Source organism: Toxorhynchites rutilus, chromosome 2 (assembly GCF_029784135.1).
Source record: "Toxorhynchites rutilus septentrionalis strain SRP chromosome 2, ASM2978413v1, whole genome shotgun sequence".
Lineage (NCBI taxonomy): Eukaryota > Metazoa > Arthropoda > Insecta > Diptera > Culicidae > Toxorhynchites > Toxorhynchites rutilus.
Genome location: NC_073745.1, coordinates 298204275 through 298230007, shown reverse-complemented (window position 1 = coordinate 298230007; position 25733 = coordinate 298204275). Strand labels below are relative to the sequence as shown.

The 25733-nt window shown below is 38.8% G+C and overlaps 1 protein-coding gene across 2 annotated transcripts in view; it reads left to right on the top strand.

Moving 5' to 3' along the window:
• Positions 1 to 25733, top strand: part of LOC129765156 (syndecan) — a 103130-nt gene that overhangs the window by 49662 nt on the left and 27735 nt on the right. For both annotated transcript variants that reach the window (XM_055765048.1, XM_055765047.1), the window contains exon 2: positions 18189 to 18311. In XM_055765048.1, coding sequence (XP_055621023.1) covers positions 18189 to 18311 — 123 coding nt within the window. The remainder of the gene's footprint in view (positions 1 to 18188; positions 18312 to 25733) is intronic.

Below are 25733 nucleotides of genomic sequence, written 5' to 3'. Positions count from 1 at the left end.
CATTTTACGCTCGACATCGCCAGCAGACGTGTACCTCTACGTCTGGATCGTTTCTCTGCTAAATTTATTTCCGATTTGAATCTATATGCCCCTAGGGGCATACCAATTCAGCCAAAGCATGAGTGGATTTAATTGGGTAAATTACCTACAGCTCTCTGTTTTGTTGGCACCCAATCATAACAAAGTTGCCAACGATCCGTCTCGTTGCGGATAATAACAATCGAGACCATTTTCCCCCTCTCTATCCTGGAAGCAAAATCGAATTCGAGTCGCTCTCTGCCGCAAAAACGATTCCATTTAATCGATTTGTCGTTATAACATAAAACTGCGTTTTAGACTTCTCTTTCCTTCTAAGTCTGAGGCTGTGCAAAGTGCAAAAATCGTGCACATCACCGCATTTTGACAACCCTGGCGGCGGCGGCTGGTTTCTAGTGGATCCTTTTAGAACCTTGAATGATGAGCATAGTGATGATGATGCTGCTGATGCTGATGATGATGTTTATCACAATGACGACAGAATATATTCGCCTGTGTGTTTGGGTGCGCATGTTTCCTTGCCAGCGACGAGAGAACTATGGAAAATGGAGATGAGAATTGCGAGAGCTTTAAGGATATACGGATATCGCAGCAGCAGCAGCAATAGCTGCTGCCGGATGAATCTCTCGGATGAGAATGTTGCTCTCGGGCCGAACGGTGGGTCCGTTCGAAATTTTCGATAGCGAGTTCTCCTGCCAACTCTTGGAATTACTGCATTGCATTCTTTTCGTAGCACTCACTAGCTCAACATTCAACATTCCTTCACAGAGCTGAAAGAGGACGAAGCTTCGAGGCGAGAACAAAACAGCCACAGCAGCTCCTGTTCGTGCTTTCCTGTTTTCTTTTATCAAATTCTGACGTAGATGAGTAGTGTGTGAGTGTGTTTCACCGCAAACAATCGTGTTGTGCTGTATTCTTGATACAAGTTGTTATTGAAAGTTGCGATAAGCAAATCTAAAACTGTTCAATCTTTTCACATCGAATAATATCGTAACGTGCCACGAATAGTTACATGTTGAAAGCTTAATAGTGGAACAAATTGCAGAAATCTGTGGAATTGAGAGCTTTTACGCTCCTCGTTTTGCACGACGTTCATTTGTGGGCGTGTGTTTTGTAGCGGATTAGACCCAGAGGACAAGGAAGGTGTGTATTTTTTTTTTGCTAGTCCCCTGTTGGTTCAGGAGAGCAGTCGGGGGCGCGACGAACGATGGAGTTTTTTTCCTCTTTTTTTCTTCCCTTGATTGATGACGACGTCGAAACGTGTGTGTTATGCAATTTCGAAGTTTTAACGAAAAAATCAATACTATTGGATCCTGGTTCTGTTATTCGGTGGGATGGAAGCGCGCCCCTGGGGAAGATTCCAGCGAGCATAATCTGACATCATTACGCTAGAATAGTTCGCGTTGTTGACTTGTATGTTTTTTTTCGCTCTACAGCTGCATTGTGCAGTGTAAATACTGGAACGGTGAAACGATGACGTTAGCGCGCAGCTGGGATTAAATTGTGCGATTCCTTGGAGGATGATGGGATCCAGGAAAAGAGGGAGATGTGGCTCATAGCAAAACTGTTGGAAGAACAAAAAAGTTCTTTTCAAAACAGGTGAAGTAGTCTCGTATGAAAAAAAGAGCACAAAAGGTGAAAGAAGGGTTTGCTTTCTCTTGACGAAATGAACGTCAAACTGCGGAACGGATGAATGCAAAGTGGAAAATGCGTATTTATATCGTTTCGTTGGAAAGGAAGAAAGGAGCGCTACTGTATTTGTCCTTATTTTGAATGACGTCAAACAAGGCAGCGTGTTGTGGATGTGTACCGTGAATTTTGTCTGAATTTCCTACCAAACCCAACCCCCATCCAGAGAAGAGGAGTTCCCCTGGAAAGTTCCAAGTAATACCATAAAGAGCATAATTTAGAGTGGTCTTATCGCTGGAGGCAGTAACTGTTGACTTCGAAACAGATGGTGTTCTAAGAATGGGATTATATTGAACGAGCATTTATTGGCCGATCTCATCACGAAGGCAAACCCTGCAAACATTGTTGACTGCTTCGTTGAATTTTTGCCGTTCTTCTATGTGTCGCTTTGCATCGTTATTCTAGGAGATGAATGAAGAATTCCAATATTGTGATTATTATGTTTGATGATGGCGAGAAGATTGGAATAGATATGATTTTAGATTCTATTGTGGGTCATTTAACAACATACCACTGTCCGTCGGGTGAGCGAGATGTATCGCATGTCGATAGAAGTGAGGGTTTCTCTATTATACAATCGTTTTCATTTGTATTGCAATTGATCTATTTAATTATTGAAGGAGCATGGGAGAATAAAAAGCACACAGATAATATCCAATCAATTGGGGTAGACCTCAAACTTCACGGCAAACAGTATCTGATCGATCTGATAACGGGAAGACATGAGGAGATAGAATGTAAGATGCCCTCATCAACATAGTCAATCATTATTTTACGGTTTACAAATATTCTCAACGCTTCATTCTGTTTTAACTAGACACAAATATATCCGGCAATTCGATAAAAAAAGGATCTACTGAACAAATTTTTTTTCTGAATTTGCTGAACTCTCGTGTATTCATTATTTTTCAAACTAATAAGCAACAGAAGAAAATTAACTGGATTTTTACGTTATGTAAAAAAAATTTCCAGAAATCATATAAAAAGTTAGAGTCTCGTTATTCGACTCGACTGTCTGTATGTCTGTCTGTCTGATTCTTATGGACTCGGAAACTTCTGAACCGATCGACATGAAAATTGGTATGTAGGGGTTTTTGTTGTCGGGGAAGGTTCATATGATAGTTCGAGACCCCTCCCCCCTCTCTTAGGGGGGCTGCCATACAAATTAAACACAAATTTCTGCATTACTCGAGAATTAGTCAAGCAAATGAAACCAAATTTGACATGTGGAGGTTTTAGGGTAAAATAAATGTTTTTACAGTGGTTAAACACTCCACTCCCGTCTCTAAGGGGAAGCTGCCATACAAACGAAACACAAATTTCTGCATTACTCGCGAACTAATCAGGCAAGTAAAACCAAATTAGGCATATGGAGGTTCTAGGGGGCCCGAAACGTTTCTATGGTGAATCGACACTTCTCCTACCCCTCTAAGGCCATGCTGCCATACAAATGAAACACAAATTTCTGCATAACTCGAAAACTATCCAGCAAATGGAGCGAATTTAGCGAATTTGGCATGTGAAGGTTCTAGGGAGCACGTGCTTTATTTTCTTATCGGGACGAGTTAGACAGATTGAATCCTATTTTTCTTACGAAATGTACAAGAAGCCCTTCCTTCACTTTCCCGCTTTTTATTTCATTTCAATTGTTTTTTTTTTTTATAATGTTTATTCCTGGCGAATCTATGTGAGACCTTTTTTAACCGTATATACTTTTGCATATATGACCTACTACTTTAGGCAGAAACAAATTACAACCCCCACGCGAAAGTGACGATCATCGATCTTCTACAGTTACTATACGATTCCAATAGAGAAAAGACTAGTTTTGTCAAGCTTGACCGAATGATCGTTCTAGTTGTATGCTTTCCCTTATTAACTCTTTAAATTATGTTGGAAGTGCAGGCCGAACCGAGCGTTTTGTTACAATGTTGGCAGTTTGGAAGGTGGAGAAAAGTAGTTATTCCTTCCCTAATTTGTAAACTCTCATACATCATGTAAAACAATAGATGCGAACCAAGGATAACAGAAACGAAGAATGTCAATATATGAAAAGGAAAAGCAAACAACAACAAAAATATACAGCTATTCCATGCCAAACCAATATAGTGGTTCCCAGATTTTCGTGAAAAGTGGTAGTGTTGTTCTTTATCGCAAAACATTAGACCCGTATTTTTTTTATTTTTTCAGTAGGGTGACCATTTCCATTTCAGGGTTGTCCGAAGAATCAACTTTTTCCTCTTTTTTCCAAAAATGACTTTTTTCAAAAATTCATAACTTTTGAACTACTAGACCGATTGAGATGATCGACATATCAAATCAAAGCCAATAACCTGGTCTTTTTTGATAAAAAATACTACACGTGCAGAAAATTCGAATTTTGTTCTCGTTATTATTGATTGTATTCGTTTTTTATTGTTTTCATAGTCTCGGGACCAAGGGCGCTATATTTTTTCTGAAAAGCTGAGGATTTTTCACATAACATATGTCGAAACCAAAGAGGCGTTTTTTTCCGTTTTTAACTCTTTGTGGTCGTTTGTCTGCTCTCAGCCACCACAGCAAGAAACGATGCTAATTTTATATCTAACTCAACCAAGTATCAGTTAACGCATTTCCTGAACGAAGTTTGATGTCTAGTGAACTTGTTCACGAATCAATACGGTGTCCTATGAGTAATAGATAACAAAGTAGTCACCCACACAATACAACGCACAGTGCGTTGAATGCATAGAAATGTGGGACAAAAATCATAACAGCAGGATTTAGTCATTGTAACACTTTGGTGTGATGAAAAAGATTGTTCATAAGTATCAGAACTACTATTTGCATAAATGCCCCATGTTATTTGAATAATCGCATGAGTGTCCCAAGCGACAAAATCTTTGTTTACCTAGAGTGAATAGTACTGATCATGTCGGATACGCAGAAATCATTATCTGAGTAACTACTGGTTCAAATTATGTTGAAGTAGTTGTGTTTAAAGAGCAGAATAATTGTTTGGATAAGTGTCTTATGTCATCTGAGTAATCTCATGTTAAAAAACTTTGTTTGTTGAAAGTGAAAAGTGCTGATCTTTTCGGATAAACATTGCTGGCATTAATTACACATTTATTGCATCGACAGTTTCTCATATTCAACGGACAATAAAAATAAAATGATGTATTGATTATACATCATATGATTTACTCTTGGACTGTTTCGAAAGATTCCACACGAAGACGTATTATAAAAAATATTTTTTATATAAAAATATCACATTAAAACACATTGTTAAGTTAATACTTATAATATATATATAATATATATACATACACACACATATAGATATATATATATATATATATATATATATATATATATATATATATATATATATATATATATATATATATATATATATATATATATATATTCAAATATATATATATGTGGGATAGTTGAGAGACCCCTCGATGAAGTGTGGAGAAAAAACTCAGTTTCGGATTACACATCATGTAGAGCGCATCGCGTTTTCGTGGTTGAATAAATTAATGTTCAATAAAAGTGGTTTTTGTATATTTCCTTGGCAATTCACCCATTCCGTCTTACATGGGGGCTCAACCAGGATAATCCAGTTGCTAGGAAATTATCAGTCAAGTGGAAAAAGCGTGAAAAACTGTTGAAATTATAATGTGAAGCGATTCAAATCAAGATGGCGGATCGCATTATCGAGTTGTGTGAAAATTTTACGAAAGTCGGTTTGGTGAGAGAGTGTGAGAAACGAAGAATCTCCACGGATGGAGAGAAAAAAGCGATGGCGAAGAGAATTATATCTCACGACACGAATGTGGCTGTAAACGATGTGAGTCTGTGTGCCAACGACGAGGCGCTCGACAACAGCCAACGTGAGAAGCGTCTTTGAACCATTAAAAACGACGTAGACGATGAGTGTTCTTCCAACGACGATGGCAGCAAAAAAAGATGTTACGACGAAGAAAATGAAAGTGTCGATGACAAAACCGATTACGACGAAAGAAGCAGTATCAACGACGAAAGGAGCAGTGTGGGTGCTCATTTCCAAACCGCTGTAAATAATGAAATGATGTCAACCCCGAAAAGATCGTATATGTCGCTGGAACGAAGGTCATATTCATTTCGTGATGTCGAAGACAGTATCGAATCTTTTGGAGCAGACGACGGCCAAGATGTAAAAGTTTGGATGAAACAATTCGAGGCTATGTCAAGGACAGCACATTGGAATGATGAGCAGAAACTAATCATGTGTCGTAAAAAGTTAACGGGCACTGCAAAACGGTTCATGTTCGCCCAACGAGATGTTAGTTCATTCGTCGAGTTAAAAAGCGCACTGTTAAAAGAGTTTGCCCCATTTGTGCGTGCAAGCGATGTACATCGTAAGCTGGCAGCACGAAAAAAACACCCGACGGAATCAGTGAGAGACTACATTTACGAAATGCAGCGAATCGCCCTTCAAATAGATCTTGATCAACCGAGCATATGTGAGTATGTAGTAGACAGGATAACAGAGGACGAATTCCACCGATCTCTCTTGTACGAAGCGCAATCCATTGAGTAGTTGAAAGAGAATCTACTGAACTACGAGAAGGTGCAAAGGAAATCTTATAAGAAATCTCGATCAGACGATACATGCACGAGGCGAAAGGAACATCGGAAAATGGAACCGAAAAAAGAGAGCGAGAAGGTCGACACGAAACGGCACTGTTTCAACTGCGGAGAGTCATCGCACGTTGCTAGTGAATGCCCACAGAAGAATAACGGACCAAAATGTTTTAGTTGTAACACATTCGGTCATCTATCGAGAGAGTGCACGAAAAAAGGTGAGAGAAAAGCGGAGAAAAAGAGCGCAGCAGAAGTTAATGTGGTGAAAACTGTAAACAACGCCAAACCAAGTGTGCATATTAAGGTGAATGACTTAGAAATTTGTGCTATTGTTGACACTGGTAGTGAAGTTTCTTTAATAAGAGAAGATTTGTGGTCAAAATTATCAAAAAAAGGATTACAGTTACAGAAATCTACACTGAAAGTGCGTGGTTACGGCGGTAATGTACACGTTGTTTGTGGTGAAGCTGTTTTGAAAATGTTCCTCGGCAATAATGAGTATGAAATTCGTGTTTACATCGTGCCGCTCAGTTCTATCGATATGCAAATGTTGATTGGCATGGATTATCTTGGAAGTGTTGATTATGCTATCACGCCGAGTGGTGTTCGCATAGAAAAGTGGACGACAGAAGAATCCGATCCAGATATTAACGACGTGAAATGGATTCGTCGTATCGAGGAGTATGTCGATGTGAAAGAAGTTATCGTACCGTATAAATATCGCGGTCAGGTTATGGAACTTATTGAGAACTATACACCAGCAACGAACGTAAGGGCGGCCAATGAACTGACAATAAGACTGATGGATAATGATATAGTCTGTGAGAATCCGCGTCGTCTCGCGCTAGTTGAAAAAGAAGTCGTGAATAGACGAGTGGCTCAAAAATGGAATAATTCAGCCGTCTACCAGCGAATATTCTAGTGCAATTGTCGTGGTACCGAAGAACCGTGTATGCGTTGATTATCGTGAAATTAATAAAAGAATGATACGTGACAAATTTCCGATGCCTAACCTGGAGGAACAGATAGATCAACTATCTGGAGCCCGTGTATTTACCACGCTTGACCTGAAAAATTCATATTTTCACGTGCCTGTGTAGCAAAAAAGCCAGAAGTATACGTCATTCGTAACCAGTGAGGGCCAGTATGAGTTTTTACGTGCACCGTTTGGTCTTTGCACCAGTGGAAATTGTTTTGGCCGATTTATCAATACAGTGTTGAACGATTTGATCAAAGAAGGAAAAGTGATTGTATTTGTGGACGATATCATCATTCCATCCAAAGATGAAGAAGAAGGATTGGAAGTGCTAACGACAGTGTTGAAGGTATCTGAAGCAGCTGGATTACATTTTAATTGGAACAAATGTGTTTTTCTGCAGCGTCGTGTAGAATATCTTGGCTACACCGTGTACGAGGGTCGAGTTGAACCAGCACCAGCTAAAATAGAAAAGCTGAAACAGTTCCCGCAACCGACAACGGTGAAACAACTACAGCGCTTCTATGGACTGGCTAGTTATTTCAGAAAATTTATACCATCGTTTGCTGAGATCACACGTCCGTTATCAAACACGTTGAAAGGAGGAGGATATTTTGAATTCACTGAGGAAGCTGTTGGTGCGTTCAATCGGATTAAAGATATGTTAACAAAATATCCTGTGCTACGCATTTTTCGACCCGATGGCGATACCGAAGTACACACAGATGCCAGTAAAATCGCGTTAGCTGGAATCCTGATGCAGCGTGCCGAAGATGATGGGAAATTTCATCCCTGTTATTATTATAGCAGACTCACGAATGCTGCAGAACAGAACTACCATTCTTACGAGTTGGAAACGTTAGCAGTGGTCGGATCTCTAAAAAAGTTCAGGTGTTATTTGCTAGGTTGCAAATTCAAAATTGTAACGGATTGCCGTGCATTCAAGGACACTATGATGAAGCGCAAGATGAACGTACGCGTGGCCCGATGGGTTATCGCTCTTGCAGAATTTGAGTACGAAGTTGAACATCGTCCAGGAATTAAAATGCCACATGTTGATGCTCTATCTCGTGCAAATGTGTTGACTATATCGACTGCTGTTTGTGCTCAGTTGCGTTCTGCTCAAGAAAATGACGAAAAAGTGAAGGCGATTATGGCAGCTGTTGGACAAAGCGATTCATTCAAGGGTTACACGATTAGTAATGGCATACTGTACGAAGGCGATGGCGAAACACGACGATTATACGTACCGGAATCAATGGAGACAGCAATAATTCGATCAGCCCATGATAAGGGGCACTTTGGCGTGAAAAAAACCAAAGAAAGGATATGTGCAGATTATTTCATTCCTGAAGTTGAAAAGAAAATTAAACGATGCATCGATACATGTGTTGCTTGCATTATCGGCGAAAGGAAACGCGGCAAACCTGAGGGTGAACTTCATCCAATCCCAAAAGGTGACATCCCATTAGACACCTTTCACGTAGATCATTTAGGACCGATGCCATCTACGATAAAATCGTACAATTATATCTTAACGGTGATTGATGCCTTTACGAAGTATGTTTGGCTATTTCCGACGAAAACAACTACGGCAGACGAGACATTGAAAAAACTCAAATTAATTTCCGATTATTTTGGGAAGCCGAGAAGAATTATAAGCGACCGTGGATCAGCTTTCACTTCTGGAATATTCACCAAGTATTGCAATGACGAGGGCATAGAATTGCATACAATTGTGACCGGTGTACCTCGCGGAAATGGACAGGTGGAGCGTGTCCATCGCATAATAATCCCGATGCTAACAAAGCTATCAAATGAAAGGCCTGACGAATGGTTCAAACATGTGGGTGACGTACAAAAGTTCATCAACAACAGTTGGCAACGTGCCATAGAAACAACACCTTTTCAACTGCTAGTTGGAGTTAAAATGCGTACGAGACAAGACGAAGTACTTCACGCGATACTGGAACGAGAAATGCGAGAGGATTTTGAACGGGAACGAAATGTTTTGCGGAATATGGCGCATGCAAGTATTTCTAAAATACAAGAGGAGAATAAAAAGTTCTACAATCTTCGTAGAAAACCGATGCACCGATATAAACTTGGCGGTATCGTAGCCATACCGAAGACACAATTCGGCGTAGGTCAAAAAGTGAAACCTAAATATTTTGGACCATATGGTTTTGAATAACGATCGGTACGCGGTAAGAAAGCTAGATGAAGAAGCAGAAGGACCAAAATCAACATCGACGGCTGGAGATCATATCAAACCGTGGACATTTCCGGATCAAGAATGATGTCAGGAAAGGCCGTGTGGGATAGTTGAGAGACCCCTCGTTGAAGTGTGGAGAAAAAACTCAGTTTCGGATTACACATCATGTAGAGCGCATCGCGTTTTCGTGGTTGAATAAATTAATGTTCAATAAAAGTGGTTTTTGTATATTTCCTTGGCAATTCACCCATTCCGTCTTACATATATATTATGTATCACTGCTTTTTCAAGGAAAACTAATCCCGACCAGTACGACACCCACGCCCAAATTTAGTACGACCGCAAAGGGTTAATTTATGATTACTTCACTTATTATTTCTAAGTTAAACGATGGTCCAAAAATCATTTTCCACGTTTTTTTTTCCAAAAATGACTTTGTTCAAAAATTTTTTACTTTTGAACTACTGAGCCGATTCAGATGTTCGATATATCAAATTAAAGCTAATTAAAAATGACACATTTTCCAAATAGTTGATTTCTAGTCGCATACATCCAATCTAGTCGCATAGAAATATTGAACGAAGACTGAAAACATTTTAACTTTGAAAAATAATAGCGATAAATAACACATCTCTGATTTTTGGATATGTTATGCAAAAAAACCTCAGCTTTCAAGAAAAAATATGAAAAAATTCAGCATCCTTGGTCCCGAAACCATGAAACTATAAAAAACTAATACAATAAATAATTACGAAATCAAAATCTATTTTTTTCGCAAGACTAATATTTTTCAAAAAAGACTAGTTAATTCAAAATCTATTTTTTATTTTATGTGTCGATCATCTGAATCGGTCCAGTAGATCAAAAGTTATGAATTTTCGTTTTGGAAAAAATAAGAAAAAAATTATTTTTCGAGCCATCGGTTCGAGTGTAATTAAGTGTAATAAAGAAGACCACCATTGGCTTTAATTTGATATGTCGATCATCTGAATCGGTCTAGTAGTTCAAAAGTTATGAATTTTTGAAAAAAGTCATTTTTGGAAAAAAAGATGAAAAAGTTGATTTTTCGGACCACTCTAAAATGGAAATGGTCACCCTACTGAAAAAAAATTTCAAAAATACGGGTCTAATGTTTTGCGATAAAGAACAAAACTACCACTTTTCACGAAAATCTGAGAACCACTACAGGGTAACTACGATATAACTTACATTTTACTTTCAAAATTGTACGTTGTATCGAATTGTACGTTGTATCGAATTGTACGTTATATCGAAGCATAATAAACAACTCTGAAACGTAGCTTATATTACTTTATTGTGTCGCTGTTTGAGTAAGGTTGATGAATGAACTCAATTAGAAGACGAAGCCAACTTTTCCCACGATGTTTCCCTTCGTTCTGTTGATTGTAGTTTGATTCATTTAGAATCTGGAATCACAAAAAAGTTGAATTTCGGGATTGGTTAAAGTTACAACACAAGCTGTAGTATCAAAATACAGATAATTTATTGTTCTTTCAGAAAAAAAATATGCAAAGAAAATTTGTTGTGGACTTTGATAATGTGTACGTTATATCGAGGTAAAATGTACGTTATATCGAGTGACGTTATATCGAGGGTACGTTATATCGAAGTTTCCCTGTATATCGGTTTTGCATGGAGTGGCTGTATATACAGAACGCAGCAAACGACAACTCGCATCGTTCTGATCGGAATACAAATGAAGCATACATTTCTGCATAAAACAAGAACTAATCAAGCAAATGGAACCAAATTTGGCATTTGGAGGTTTTAGGGGGCATTAAGCATTCCTAAGGTGGTTCAACACTCCTCCCACCTCTCTAAGGGAGGGGCTGCCATAACTCGAAAACTTGAAGAATTGTGTCTGAAAATAAACTGATATTATAATAGCGAGTTTTGGTAGAAGTACTAGGAATTTTTGAGTAAAAAGTAATTTTAAAGGCTAGATTAGAAAATCAATCAATGAACAGTTCTGCGATGGAACCTATGAACGTGCGCTTAGTAATAAAACGTGAATGTGATAACGAAAAATAAATTTCGAGCTGGACGAAGTTTGCCGGGTCAGCTAGTACCAAATAAGTTGGAAACGGGCAGAAACGAATGTATTAGTTGCTCGTTATTGATGATACGGGAAGGTAAGCACACAAATCGGTAGAACAAATACATAGGAAAATGGGAATGCTTCAAGTTTTCATTCATTTAACCCCTTGTCGTACGATTTAATTTCCAACAACAGGGCCCAAACACGAGCACATTGAGGCGTTCCGATACTCTGCTGAATGTGTGTATCTTACTTACGAACGTAGCAGTCCCGCATCATCACACGCCTGAAGCATGTATAACATATCAAACAAATCTTACAGAATTTCCGATTCGATTGGTTGCAAATCATCAGAACTCATCGCCTTAAAATAGTTCTTAAACTGTACTTTATTTCATAAAAACGTGACATGTTTTCTAATTTGGCACCCTTCCTGAAAGATGTAGTTCTACTTCAAAAAGATTTCCTTTCTAGTTAGGATCATCTTATGATCTTAAATCCAATAACTCCTTGAGCATGGATACTTCGGTTTGAACTCCGTGATTGACTTGAACCAGCGAGATTGCACAGAAAACACGCTGAATGACGCTTGAGAGTAGCAATAATCCTTTCTCGCTTAAATAGTCAATAACGACATCGGCCCAGTGCTCACAGTCACCAGGGGAATGTAAGGAATGTTAGTCGAGCGTATTACTTCATATAATTTATGTTATAATTTAATACACGGTGACGGAGGTTATACCTGGGTATCCTGCGGAGGTGACCTACAAATCTTACAAATATAATTCGAACTTATCGCTCGCTCTCTCATTGTGAGCTGAAATGGTTGTTTTTGAATAACCTGAGAAGGGATCTTCTCTAAATTGGATAATCGATATACACTGGAGTCGCTTTTTACGCGGGGGATACGTGGCGCGTGAATAAAAACTGCGTGAATTCCAAAATCCGCGTAAAAACCCATAAATTCCAAAATTTGCGTAAAAATAAACTGCGTAAATTTCAAAATCCTTGCAAAAATCTAACGAACAGTGAATTATTAGTTTAAAACGCAACCCATATCCTGATAACATATTCTACAATCATGATATCCGTTTCCAGCTACTAATAAGTGATACAATACAAACATGTGAAAAATCACATGAATTAGGACATTCAATTTGAACGCGGTTGATACGTCCCGCGTAAATTTCTAAATCCACGTAAAAAGCGACTTCAGTGTAGTTCGAATTCCTCGCAGATAGTACTCTTTTAATCCAACAGCTGGCGATGAAGGATTTCAGAAGGTAACCTGAGAAGGAAAACGAAAAATTTCTCTATAATAAGTCGAACCGTCGATCGATATATTTCAGATTCATTCTCATTTCAACATACGACTGCGTCTTTCTGCTAAAAAATGAATCCTGCAAATAGTGGCATATAATTTCAAGTAGACAGCATCAAATGTTTAATAAAAATCCTTGAATTTGAGATTTGAAATCTAAAGAATATGTAACAAAATCCAAAACCGTCAAGCTCAATATCTACAATCATATATTTCAAACTTAAAACTTATGATTGAAATATTAGTAGCCAAAATTTCTAACACAATATCTATAATCATCTATTTTTAGAAACAAAACATGACATGAAAATCCCAAATCTGGACTTCATACCGCAAACGTGAGCTATACGGCAAATTATCCCCTTTGTTAAAAGAATTCAAATAAATTTCCTTCATTAACCCTTTCCCGTACAACATCGAGTCTCACTCGTGCTGTACTTGCATAACATAGGGCGCTAGAACGCTCAGCAGAGGAGTGAAATTGATGTGTGACTTATTAAATAATACGGGAAGGGGTTAATAGTCGCAACTGTTTTTTTCATTTTTTCATATTGCCAAAAATTTATAGAGATTGATTATTTATAAAGGTAATCGTTACCTTTTTTTAAAAAAAGTTTTGGTTTTATATTTTCATTCAGATTGTTACTTATTTGATATTAACACATTCAGTTGTTCGACCTCTTGTAATAAAGTAAAAAATTGTCACTAGGAATAATTTCAATAATTTGTTAAATGACCTATTGAAAATGTTGAAAACATCCGGAATAAGGTTCCGAAAATCGATAAAAACTAAATTTTCGAACAAAACTTCGCTTTTGACTGCGTACTCGAATGCGAGTTTTAATAAAATATTGTTATTTTAATCTAAAAAGTAAATTTTAAGTAATGAGAATCAAATGTGCAGATTTTTTTTTCAAGAAACATAGTCATGAATAGAACAACAGTGATGGATGAGAAATTAAAATTTTCTAAAACTAAATATTGGGACCTATTATGTGAACATAATTTTGCTTGTTAGCTTTATTTTACTGTTATAGATACAGTCGGGTGAGAGCTGTCGGTATAATTTTTCGAGCTGTTTGGTTTGCTTGTTACATTCCTGATGCTCTGCTTTAAGAAACATTTGACAACTCGATTTGAGAAGATTCTATCGATTTACAAAATGATAGTCATTGATCGTCCGATCCAATTTACATAATAGGGGCCAACATTTTCGATAGAAAGTTCTTATACTTCTAGTTAATTGGTCTCACAGACCAAGAATCCATAATTTTAATTTAATTAGAAAAAATGATTCGCCTCTAATTGGACATCTAGCTAATTGGACGGACCTGTAATGCGACACGAATAATTGGATATTTTGATATGATTCTCTAATTCAACGTTTTTGTAAACCTCCTTTTTGCAAGTTTCTACAACATGATAAATTTTTACGAGTGTTTTCAACCATTTTGCTGAATTATGTATTTTGCACATTTTTCTAGTGGTGCCTCGGTACGACCCATTAGAGATAAATCACTGTATCTTTTTGCATTAAATAAATACAAATACAGGTCGGACCCGATTATCCGGAGTATTGATTTTTATTCACTCCGGATAATCGAATTTTCCGGATAATCGAGTCAAAACATTGTTTTTTCTTTATATGATTTTTTTGCATGTATTTTTCGTTTTTTGAAAATAAAAGAGGAATTTGATTTTTGATTCATCCCCTTAAAGTCAGAAAACACCTTTCTCACATGAAAAAAATTAATTTATCCAGCTTCTCTCAGGAGGTGATAGACGATCATATTTGATTAAAAAAATCCTCCTACGCATATGTTCGAATTTCAACAATGACAGAGTTACAGAACTTTTTTTTTGTTTCGGAGTCTGTTGCCTCAAACTGGCTCTACATTAAAAAGTACGCTACAGAAGACGATTCTGATGCTTTCATTTGAAAGATGAGAAAATTTAATACAAGATATAGTAGTGGAACAACTATATTAGTGAATTTTAATAACATTTTGGAAGTGAAACACTTAAAAGTTAATAATTTTTAATGTGGTATTATTAATTTTATCCCAAAAATTTATATTAAACTAGATTGTTTCTATCAATTAAAATGAAGTTCCATAACCACTCCACAATTTGTTCTTTAACGCACAACTTCTATCTTTTTTAATTTGGCTGCAATATCGATATTAACAATTCCTGGTGAAATTTCAAGCAAAATCTTCAAAAATCACGATTTTACCCCACTACATGTACAGTACAGTAGCCACTTAAACTTCACCTTAACGTTGAAAGGTTAAATTTTTTCATGAAATAAGGCATATTTGAAATACAAAGAAATAGTTTTTTCCAAATTGAATATAATCGAGTCCAGAATTATATATAATCGAATCACATATAATCGAGTCTGTATATAATCGAGTCCGACCTGTACTGTATTCTATTAGTCAAATCATTTCATTTGATACCAATATTGCGGGGATTGCAAAAAATACATAGTCAACCATTTAGTGGCGGCGACCTTTTCGAATTTATGTTGTTCATAGTATAGTGTATTCTCCAAGTCAAGCCATTCAGCCATTTTTAGCGACGGCCAAATTGATTTTTTAAAGATCATGGAACACGGAGTTTTATAATGACAGTAGAATGAAATGTATGTTCTAAATTTCAGATCAATCATTCAACAGGAACGGGGTCAATTTTCTATTAATGTAGGACAACCCAACAAACATTCAAACATACATAGAAACAAGTCAAGCTGAATGAAACCATTCAAAAAGTAATTAGTTGTATGGGGACTGCGGCCATCTTGAAATTGGATTTTTCATTATCTGCTATGTTCTACTAGTCGAGAACTTTCTTTTGATACATTTTTGGGCATTTTTCATAAATAAGTGTGTTCTACTATTCAAGCCTTTTCATTTGATACCCCTATTGATGGGGTTCTGAAAAAATAGGTAATCCGCCAATTTGTAGTGGCCGCCATCTTAGATTTGCATTTTTCATAAATAACTCTACTCTACCAGTCATGCCCTTTCATTTGATACCCATATTGATGGGGTTGTGAAAAAAATATATGTGGCGCCATTTTGTGGTGGTGGCCATTTTGGATTTGAATTTTTCATAAATAACTGTATTCTACTAGTCAAGTTCTTTCATTTGATACCCATATTGATGGGGTTGTGAAAAAAATATATATGGCGCCATCTTGCGGTGGCGGCCATCTTGGACTTGCATTTTTCATAAATAACTGTGTTCTACTAGTCAAGCCCTTTCGTTTGATACCCATATTGATGGGGTTCTGAGAAAATGTGTAATCCGCCATTTTGTAGTGGCCGCCATCTTGGATTCGCATTTTTCATAAATAACTGCATTCTACTAGTCAAGCTCTTTATTTTGATACCCATATTAGCTATTCAATATAGAATTATTATAAAAATTATTCAAAATTTCCGAAAATCTAAAATAAAATACTCCGGATAATCGAGTCTCCGGATAATCGAGTCCGACCTGTAATGCCTAAAAATAGCATCAGCAAAAAACAATAGCAAAATAACAGAGACACACAGTTTGTGACAATGTGCGCGAGTGTACGAGTTATGATTTTGCGCGCAAATACAGAAGGGTTCAAACTAGGATTGGGCGATCTTCAGAAATAGATCGATCTTGCCGGATCGATTTTCTAAATGGCGTGAGGATCAATTCACTGATTGAATCGTTACCAGAGAATCGATCTTGGCTGGGTCGACCTTTGAAAATTTGAATGCTTTTTTCTAATTTATTTACTTATTCTGTATAAGTGTAGTTTTTTCTTTAACACGGAATGAACATTTAACATTATACAAACATCAAAGGAATTTTATTTTGATTCTCAACATGAAGGTCACAGAAAAAACTTGAGAGCTCAGAAAAATGGTATTCTCCAGAGCATTTATCGTGTACCGTTATGGAATCATTTGACTAAATAAATTAATTGAAAATTATTATTAGAAATGCAACAACTGATATTCATCTAGAACTCCACTGACAATAATCCCATAAAATCCAACCGTGCCACACGTCTGGCATTTAGTCGAAATCTAGTAGTTTCAGTTCTAGAAAAGAACGCTTCAGCTGGACCTGATGTCATCATCTAATTTCATCACAATTTTCACTGTCAACCAAGTCGAGTGGATATAACTTGTGTCCACTTGTTTCATAATGACAAAACTTTCAAAAATGCTTACAAACTGCTGCTTGCAAGTGGTTTTTGATGAGATTAATCGTTAGAGTGCGGGGCAAATTTTGTGAGAATATGTGGATGAGTTTGAGTATATTGAAGAAAGCTTCAACTAAAAGGGGGCATTAGAAACCATTTCCTAAATTTATCGAAAAATGGATGAACATTCAGCGATAGTATCTAGATTTTTTCAATTTATATCCCCAATATATTCCCGAAAGACGGAAAAGTTTGTTAGAGAAGCGCTTTCCTCAAAATCAATGTTCACTGAAAAACAAATTTTCAAAAAGATTTCTACGATCAAAAATATCGAAAAGATCGATTTCCGCGATTTGTTGCAGTAAAAAGAACGAATCAAAAAATTGGAAATCGGAGAGGAAAAAATCGATCTTCTGCAAGATCATCCAATCCTAGTTCAAACTATGTTTTAGTGTCTAGTATTCATTCATTTTCTAATGACTTTTTGATACAGTCAACGTTGGTAGCCCGCAGCCTAACATTTGAATAATTAGTCGCCCGTCATGCCCAAAAGTTTGGCCACCACTGGTCTATACATTTTCTTATCAATGGGATTTGCTATATACTATCATTGAGTAATTAGGAATACGCCTTCTGTTTTGTCGAAAAATCATGTAAAAGAGTCATGTCTACAATTTGCTAGCACCTAGATGAATTATTCATTTCGCTTACACTCTTCGGAGAATCTGATGCTGATAGAACACAGCCTCCGCATTAAGTCGTCACACTGGGCTCGACCCAACGATGTCATCGAACCCGTTTTGCTGCTCTCGTGTGTCGTATGACGTCCACATCCATCCCTCCAGAGGAGGAGGTGACACAGATTTTCTAAAGGAAGTGCCTCGAACGATTTTCTACGCCATCCCCGCGCTTCGGCGATTGTTTCTTTGTGTTTCTTTTTCTCCACGTGCGCGCGTCCTGTGAATGGAATTCGTATCGTTAGAACAGACCGACCCACAACCCAACCCACCATCTACCTATTCATATTTCCTTCAATTTTATATTTTCGTTCACTCATTTTCTCTTGTTGGATTTTAATTACAGAAATCAAATAACCGCAACAGTCAGTCCCTGTCGGCTTCATTTGGCGCGGGGGGAGCATCCAGTCCGAATAATGATATCTACATCGATGACGAAGTCCTTGAGGGTTCCGGAAGCAGAGGAGAGGTAAGTCCCCCCGATAAAGAAACCGTCCTTCCGGCGGGTAAGTTAATTTAATTTTCCAGCGTTTGCTCGTTTCCTTTTTTTTGCTTTCATACAACGATGACGGCGCAGACAGTGGCGGCCAATTTTTTATGTCAATTTTTTATGTCAATTTTTAAGGAGTTCTTTTTTTTTTGTGCAAGACATACCAAGTTTCATGCATAATTTAGTGTTCTTGCGACCTGTCCTTGCGATTCATTTAATTCACTACCAATGGTGGAAGAAGCCCGAAGAACGAGTGGAGACTTTTGCGCTCGTTCGGAATATGAGAAAGGATGTTCGGGCAAGTAGAAAATTATGCACAGCCGAGAACTACTGAGAACTAGGCGATGATGTGGTGGAAACCGACCGGATTTTAGCTTCCCGTGACGCTTGAGGGCAATAAATGTGCCGCTGTACGTTTTCGGAGGCTGTAATTATTTCAGCACACGTTGGATCTAGAATGGCTACATTAGTATGGCATAGGTCTAGAAGCTGCTCGAAATGTTGGGAGCTGGTTCTGGGTGGTCGCAAAAAGAAGGGGGACGGAAAAGTAGCATAATGGATCACACTCCCGTGAGTGATAATAAACAATGGACGTGATTCATGAGTAGCGACACTTGGTGGAGAATAATGAGAAGTTTTTTTGTTTTCCTCGATCTGAATTCTAAGGGCGAGTGCACAATAGTAGATGAAGCAGAATAGTGTGGCTCAATTCCTAATGGCACATAATATTGGGGTTGCAGAGGCTTATTTAAAAAGATTTTTTTTTTTTATAATTCGTTTATTTTTACAGGCTCAGTTACTTAAGTTTAAAGGAGCCGAATTCTTAAATATATTTTTAAAACTATATATATAGAAACAATTTTCTTACATCTATGGGTAGTAAGGTGGAAAACCGATTACTCGCGGTGTACTCGAGTTTAGAAGAGTGACATATTTTTAGGAGAAGGATGGGATATAAGGAAATTGTAACAATGTTGATGAGCACTCAATTCTTAAATCTATTCGTATATCTATAGTTTATTTACATTTCAACTTATTCTACTATTTATAGCAAGGGGACGAATTACCCGCAAAGGAAGGAAAGGAGGGTATAAGGATGTAGGGACAATCACACACGAAGATCTATAGCTTTAAGGAAAACATATATATGGGACATGTAATCAAGGTCTAACCGAGCCAACACATCTCTCACCGGCACATTGGGCTGTCTTCCTCGGGCCCGAAGGGAGTTTTCTAAATTCGATCTGGCGACCAGATACACCTCGCACGACCAAACAATGTGCTCGATGTCGTGATAACATTGGCCACAAACGCAGAGATTGCTGCTGGCAAGATTGAAACGAAAGAGTAGTGCATCTAACGAACAGTGATTGGACATGAGTCGGGAGAAGGTGCGGATAAAGTCCCGACTCAAGTCTAGACTTTTGAACCACGGTTTGAGGCTAACCTTAGGGATAATCGAGTGAAACCACCGGCCCAATTCATCTTCATTCCACTTGCGTTGCCAGTTAGCGATGGTATTTTTGCGAACTAAAGAATAAAATTCATTGAAGGCGATTTGACGCTGATAAATATCGCCTTCAATTGCACCTACCTTTGCCAATGAGTCAGCCCTCTCATTACCCGGAATTGAGCAATGTGAAGGGACCCAGACAAAGGTAATGACATAACAGCGTCTGGATAAAGCACTCAAAATTTCTCGTATTCTCCCAAGGAAGTACGGCGAGTGCTTTTCCGGCCTCACTGAACGGATAGCTTCGACAGAGCTAAGACTATCCTTCTTCTTCTTCAATGGCACTAACGTTCCTAGAGGAACTTCGCCGTCTCAACGTAGTATTACTTGCGTCATTTTTATTAGTACTTAGTTGAGATTTCTATGCCAAATAACACGCCTTGAATGCATTCTGAGTGGCAAGCTCTAGAATACGCGTGATCACAGTGCAAGTCGGAGGAAATTTCTTTGACGAAAAATTCCCCCGACCAGAACGGGAATTGAACCCGAACCCCCGGCATGTTAGTTATGACGCTAACCACTCGGCCACGGGAGCACAGCTAAGACTATCCGTTACAATGTAATAGTGTTCAACAGGTCGTGAGGCGACGCTGTCCAGCGCCCAGTATATCGCTGCCAATTCAGCAATATATACCGAGCAAGGATTCTGAAGACTGTGTGAGGTGCTAAAAAATACGTTGAACACTCCAAATTCTGTGGACTCATTCATAGAGGACCCATCAGTAAAGTATATATTATCACAATTGATACGCCCATACTTTGCATTGAAGATCGTAGGAACGAACCCCAATCTAAGATAATCTGGATTTTCATGGATTTTCTCCTTCATGAACAGATCGAAATGTACAGAGGAATTGATGTAGTCAGGAAAACAAACACGGTTGGGAATATACGAAGAAGGAACAACCTGCATAGAGGTGAATTCATGATATGAATTCATGAATCCAGAATGAAAATTTAGCTCGATCAATTGCTCAAAATTTCCGATCACCAATGGATTCATAACCTTACACCGGATGAGGAACCGAAGAGATAATAAATTGAAGCGATCTTTTAGTGGGAGTACGCCTGCCAAAACCTCGAGACTCATGGTATGCGTTGAGGGCATACATCCCAACGCAATACGGAGACAAAGATACTGAATTCGCTCGAGTTTAATGAGGTGTGTTTTGGCAGCTGATTGAGAACAGAAACTGCCATACTCCATCACTGAGAGAATAGTTGTTCGATACAACATTATAAGATCTTCGGGATGGGCTCCCCACCAGGTGCCGGTAATTGTACGGAGAAAGTTTATTCTTTGTTGACATTTTTACTCAGATACCTAATATGGGCCCCCAAGTACCTTTGGAGTCGAACCAGACCCCAAGATACTTGAATGACATAGCATGAGTGATCGGTTTACCCAAAAGTTGAAGCTTTGGTTTTGCTGGTCTATGCTTCCTAGAAAGAACCACCATCTCTGTTTTCTCCGTGGAGAATTCGATCCCTAGCCCAATGGCCCAGGTTGAAAAATTGTTCAAAGTATCTTGTAAGGGTCCTTGCAGGTCGGATTCGTTTGATCCTACGACAGACACCACTCCATCATCTGCAAGTTGTCTTAGGCTGCAATTTTGTGTAAGGCAATTGTCGATGTCGCTTACATAGAAGTTGTACAAAAGGGGGCTTAAACATGAGCCCTGGGGGAGGCCCATGTAAGAGACCCGACTTACTGCCGAATCTCCGTGAGAAAAGTTCAAATGTTTCTCACAAAGCAAGTTATATAACATATTATTCAATAGAGGCGGCAGACCCCGAGAGTGTAATTTGTCTAACAAAACCTCTATTGAAACAGAATCAAAGGCCCCCTTTATGTCCAAGAATACTGAAGCCATTTGTTTTTTTTCGGCGTAAGCCATTTGAATTTCTGAAGAAAGCAACGCAAGACAATCATTCGTCCCCTTGCCCCTGCGGAACCCATATTGTGTATCTGAGATTAGGCCATTCGTTTCAACCCATCGATCAAGGCGAAACAAGATCATTTTCTCCAACAATTTCCGTATACAAGACAGCATTGCTATTGGGCGGTACGAATTGAAGTCGGACGCGGGTTTTCCGGGTTTTTGAACAGCTATAACTCGTACTTGTCTCCAATCATATGGAACAATATTATGCTCCAGAAACCGATTGAATAAGTTCAACAAGCGATGTTTCGCCACATCAGGGAGATTTTTCAGCAAGTTGAACCTAATTCTATCCGATCCCGGAGCAGAATTGTTACATGAAAGGAGAGCAAGAGAGAATTCTACCATCGAAAACTCGGAATCAAGATCGCACCTATCTTGTGGTATATCGAACAATTTTTTGCACAGGAGCGGAATCAGGACAAACCTGCCGTGCAAAATTCAAAATCCATCGATGTGAATATTCTTCGCTTTCATTCGATGAAGAGCGATTTCTCATGTTTCGAGCCACTTTCCATAATTTTTTCATTGACGTTTCTCGTGACAAACCTCCCAATAAGCACGTTTTTTCCCTTTTAACAAGTTTTTAAATTGATTTTCAAGGTCCAAATACGTCTGAAAATTTTCAGAGGTTCCACGTTTCCGAAAAGCTTTAAATGCATTCGAGTTTTCTACATAAAGCTTGGAACATATGCTATCCCACCATAGATTGGGAGGCCTTCGACGAATACTGGAACCTGGGATGGGTTTCGTTTGAGCGCGAACCGCGCTGTCATAGATCAAACGAGAAAGGAAGTTATACTCCTCCAATGGAGGTAAACCATCTCTGGAATCTGGAAGAGCAATCGCGTCCGTATATTTTTTCCAGTCAATGTGTCTTGTGAGGTCATATGCCATGTTTATAGATTCAGAAGAATTCGACCCAATGGTGATGGAAATTTTGATTGGCAAGTGATCACTACCGTTGGGGTCCTGGATTACATTCCACTTGCAATCTAACGATAGTGAATTCGAGCAAAGCGAGAGGTCAAGAGCACTTGGGTTAGCAGGAGGTTTAGGCACACGTGTTGTTTCCCCAGTGTTCAAAACGGTCATATTGAAGTTGTTACAAAGGTCATATATCAACAATGAACGATTGTCGTCGTACTGTTCCCCCCAGGCAGTTCCATGAGAGTTGAAGTCTCCCAAGATCAATCGTGGCTCAGGAAGGAGTGAGCACATGTCAACAAGTTGTTTGCGGCTAACCGCAGCTCGCGGAGGCCAATACAAGCTGACAATACAGAGGTCTTTGCCTCTGATGTTTGCATGACAAGCAACAGCTTCGATCCCTCCAATAGGTGGAAGGTCAATTCGAAAAAATGAGTGGCACCTCTTGATCCCCAAAAGCACCCCTCCGTATCTATCATCACGGTCCAAGCGTATAATATTAAAATCGTGGAAAGAGATATCATCTCGCGAAGAAAGCCAAGTTTCGGACAGAGCAAAAACATCACAATTGAAGTTATGAATTAAAAATTTGAATGTATCCAATTTAGGGATAAGACAACGACAATTCCACTGAAAAACAGTGATATCTCCGACCTCTCTATCTAAATTAGACATCAAGAGAGATAATCATTGCAAGGAGGGGCCATGTTTGCATCAATTGCTGTAAAATTGTCTTTAATACTGGAAGCATTGAGATGACAAGGGTTCTGATGGAGTCGGAAACATTAAAACACTTGAAGATTTGATCCAAAAGGTTCAACATTATAAATCCCGATTGGGAAGTTGAGCTGGACGGAAAAACAGGGACAGTTGGGGTTTTTGATGTCCCCTCGAGTGCTGGGTCGTTCGAAGGTGAACTATTCCCACGGAAGCCAGGAGGAACCTGATTTTGCTTGTCCGCTGCACTCGATTTTTTAGGCAAGCTAACTGGGGGTATCACCGGGGGGACTTGTTCTTGAACTTTGGGAGTGGTCACATTTTTGCGCCGGGGATTCCCTTTGAAAATAAACGGTGTGCCCCCGCTAGCTGTGTCCGCTTCCATTTCATCAACTGGCAACGTGGAAAAGATATTGTGTGTTGAGATTGGTTGTTGTTGTTGTTGGGCCAGTGGAGAAGCGCCCTTTAAAATTTCCGCAAAAGTGCGCTTCGAACGTTCCTTTAAAGAGCGCTTCTGTTTCTCCCAGCGACTCTTGTAAGTTTCACAAGCTGAGAGCGCGTGTGGGGATTCTCCGCAATATGGACACTTATGCTCAGTCGCACTGCAGGATTTCCCCTCATGCTGCTCTCCGCAAGTGGCACAGCGCTCCTTGTTGGCACAATAATATGAAGTGTGACCAACTGACTTGCATTTGTTGCAAGTCATGGGCTTTGTCACGAAGAGTCGCACAGGTAGTCTCAATTTGTCCACCATAACGTAGTCAGGGAGGGCGGCACCAGCAAAGGTGACTCGAAACGAGTCTGACGGCGTAAATTTAGTTTGGTCCCCATCATGGGAGAGTTTCCCGAGTTGGCGACAGTCCAAGATCTTTACTCCCATTGAGGGAAGCTTCTTGAACTTGCCTTTTCCTTCTTTTTTTATTTGTTCGCTCGTCAGATCCGTTTCAGTTATCACCCCCTCAATTTCTACGTTATGGGAGGGTATAAATGTTCTATATTCGAGAGTGAAGTGTTGGTCAGCAACAATCTCGTTTGCGTGTTTCCGTTCATTCACGACAACCCGCAATTTGTTCGGTCTAACCCTGCGAATTTCAGATACAGAAGTGTATCTGGCCAGATCTTTCATGATCTGAATCACGTTAAGGCTTTTTCCTTTTGGTTTTGGCCGGAGGAAAACAACCCACGGGCCAGTTCCAGGTGCATCTTCTGGATAAACTCTGACACGTGGAGCGGAGACAACAGAGGGAGAAGACGAGGACGAGGACGAGGATTGGGTTGGATCGGAAACATCAGAAGGGGGAAGCGAAATCGATGATGGGAGAGGGGGAGTGGAAGTAACAGTGGGTTCAGAAGGGAGGCTTGCTATTTTCTTAGAGGGGGGCTTGGAAGGATGAGCAGATTCGTCCCCAGAAGAATTATCTTCTTTTTGAGGGACTCGTTTATGTTTTTTCCCAGATCTTGAATGGGATTCATTATCGGAGATCTCCATCTCTGGAGATCCTCCACTATTCTCCATTTTACAAAAATTTTTGTCTTATTTCTAATCTATTATTGATTTTAACAATAATCTCAACAACAAAAAAATAACAAAACAAACAAACAAAAAATTATGATGATAATATTAAGCAATGAACATATGAGTTGAACAATAATATTAATATTAAATATGTGTACCTTAATATAAAAGTTGTTCCGATACTGCGCTCTACTGCCCTAACCAGGGAGAGACAGAGGCTACGCGCTATGGATCAACACAATAGCGCAAGAATAGCTCACACGGTCACGTGATGATAATTCCCGTTAACGACAGCCACACGATGGCGATCCCGTTATGCCAATGTTCAACAGCCGCCAAGGGCTGCAAGCTGCAAGAGCGCTGCTTCCTTTGTTCCACTTCACAAAAGGTCAATTCGAAAGCGGACAGCAATGACCTTCACTCGTACACTATACCAATCGCACAATAGTAAAAGTGGCAACGCACAATAACGACACTGAACTTTACTCGTCAAGAGTTGGATAGCGAATGAAATAAAAAGATTTGAACGGTAACGGTATTGAATTAAAGAGACTTTAAACTCAGAGAGTTCATTCGTCTCTAAAAGATTTGAAGTCTGTAAAATTCTTCTATAAACTGAAATCTCAAAAATAAACATACCATCTTATCTTGCGAAAAGGACGTTGTTTTACAAACTGCTGGGTTGTCTGGAATGCTTGTGCCGAATAAAAAAAAATCTGAAGCATCAGGTAAACATACATTTATTCAATTATATGTGTACCGTTTGGTTCCACAATCCTTAACCA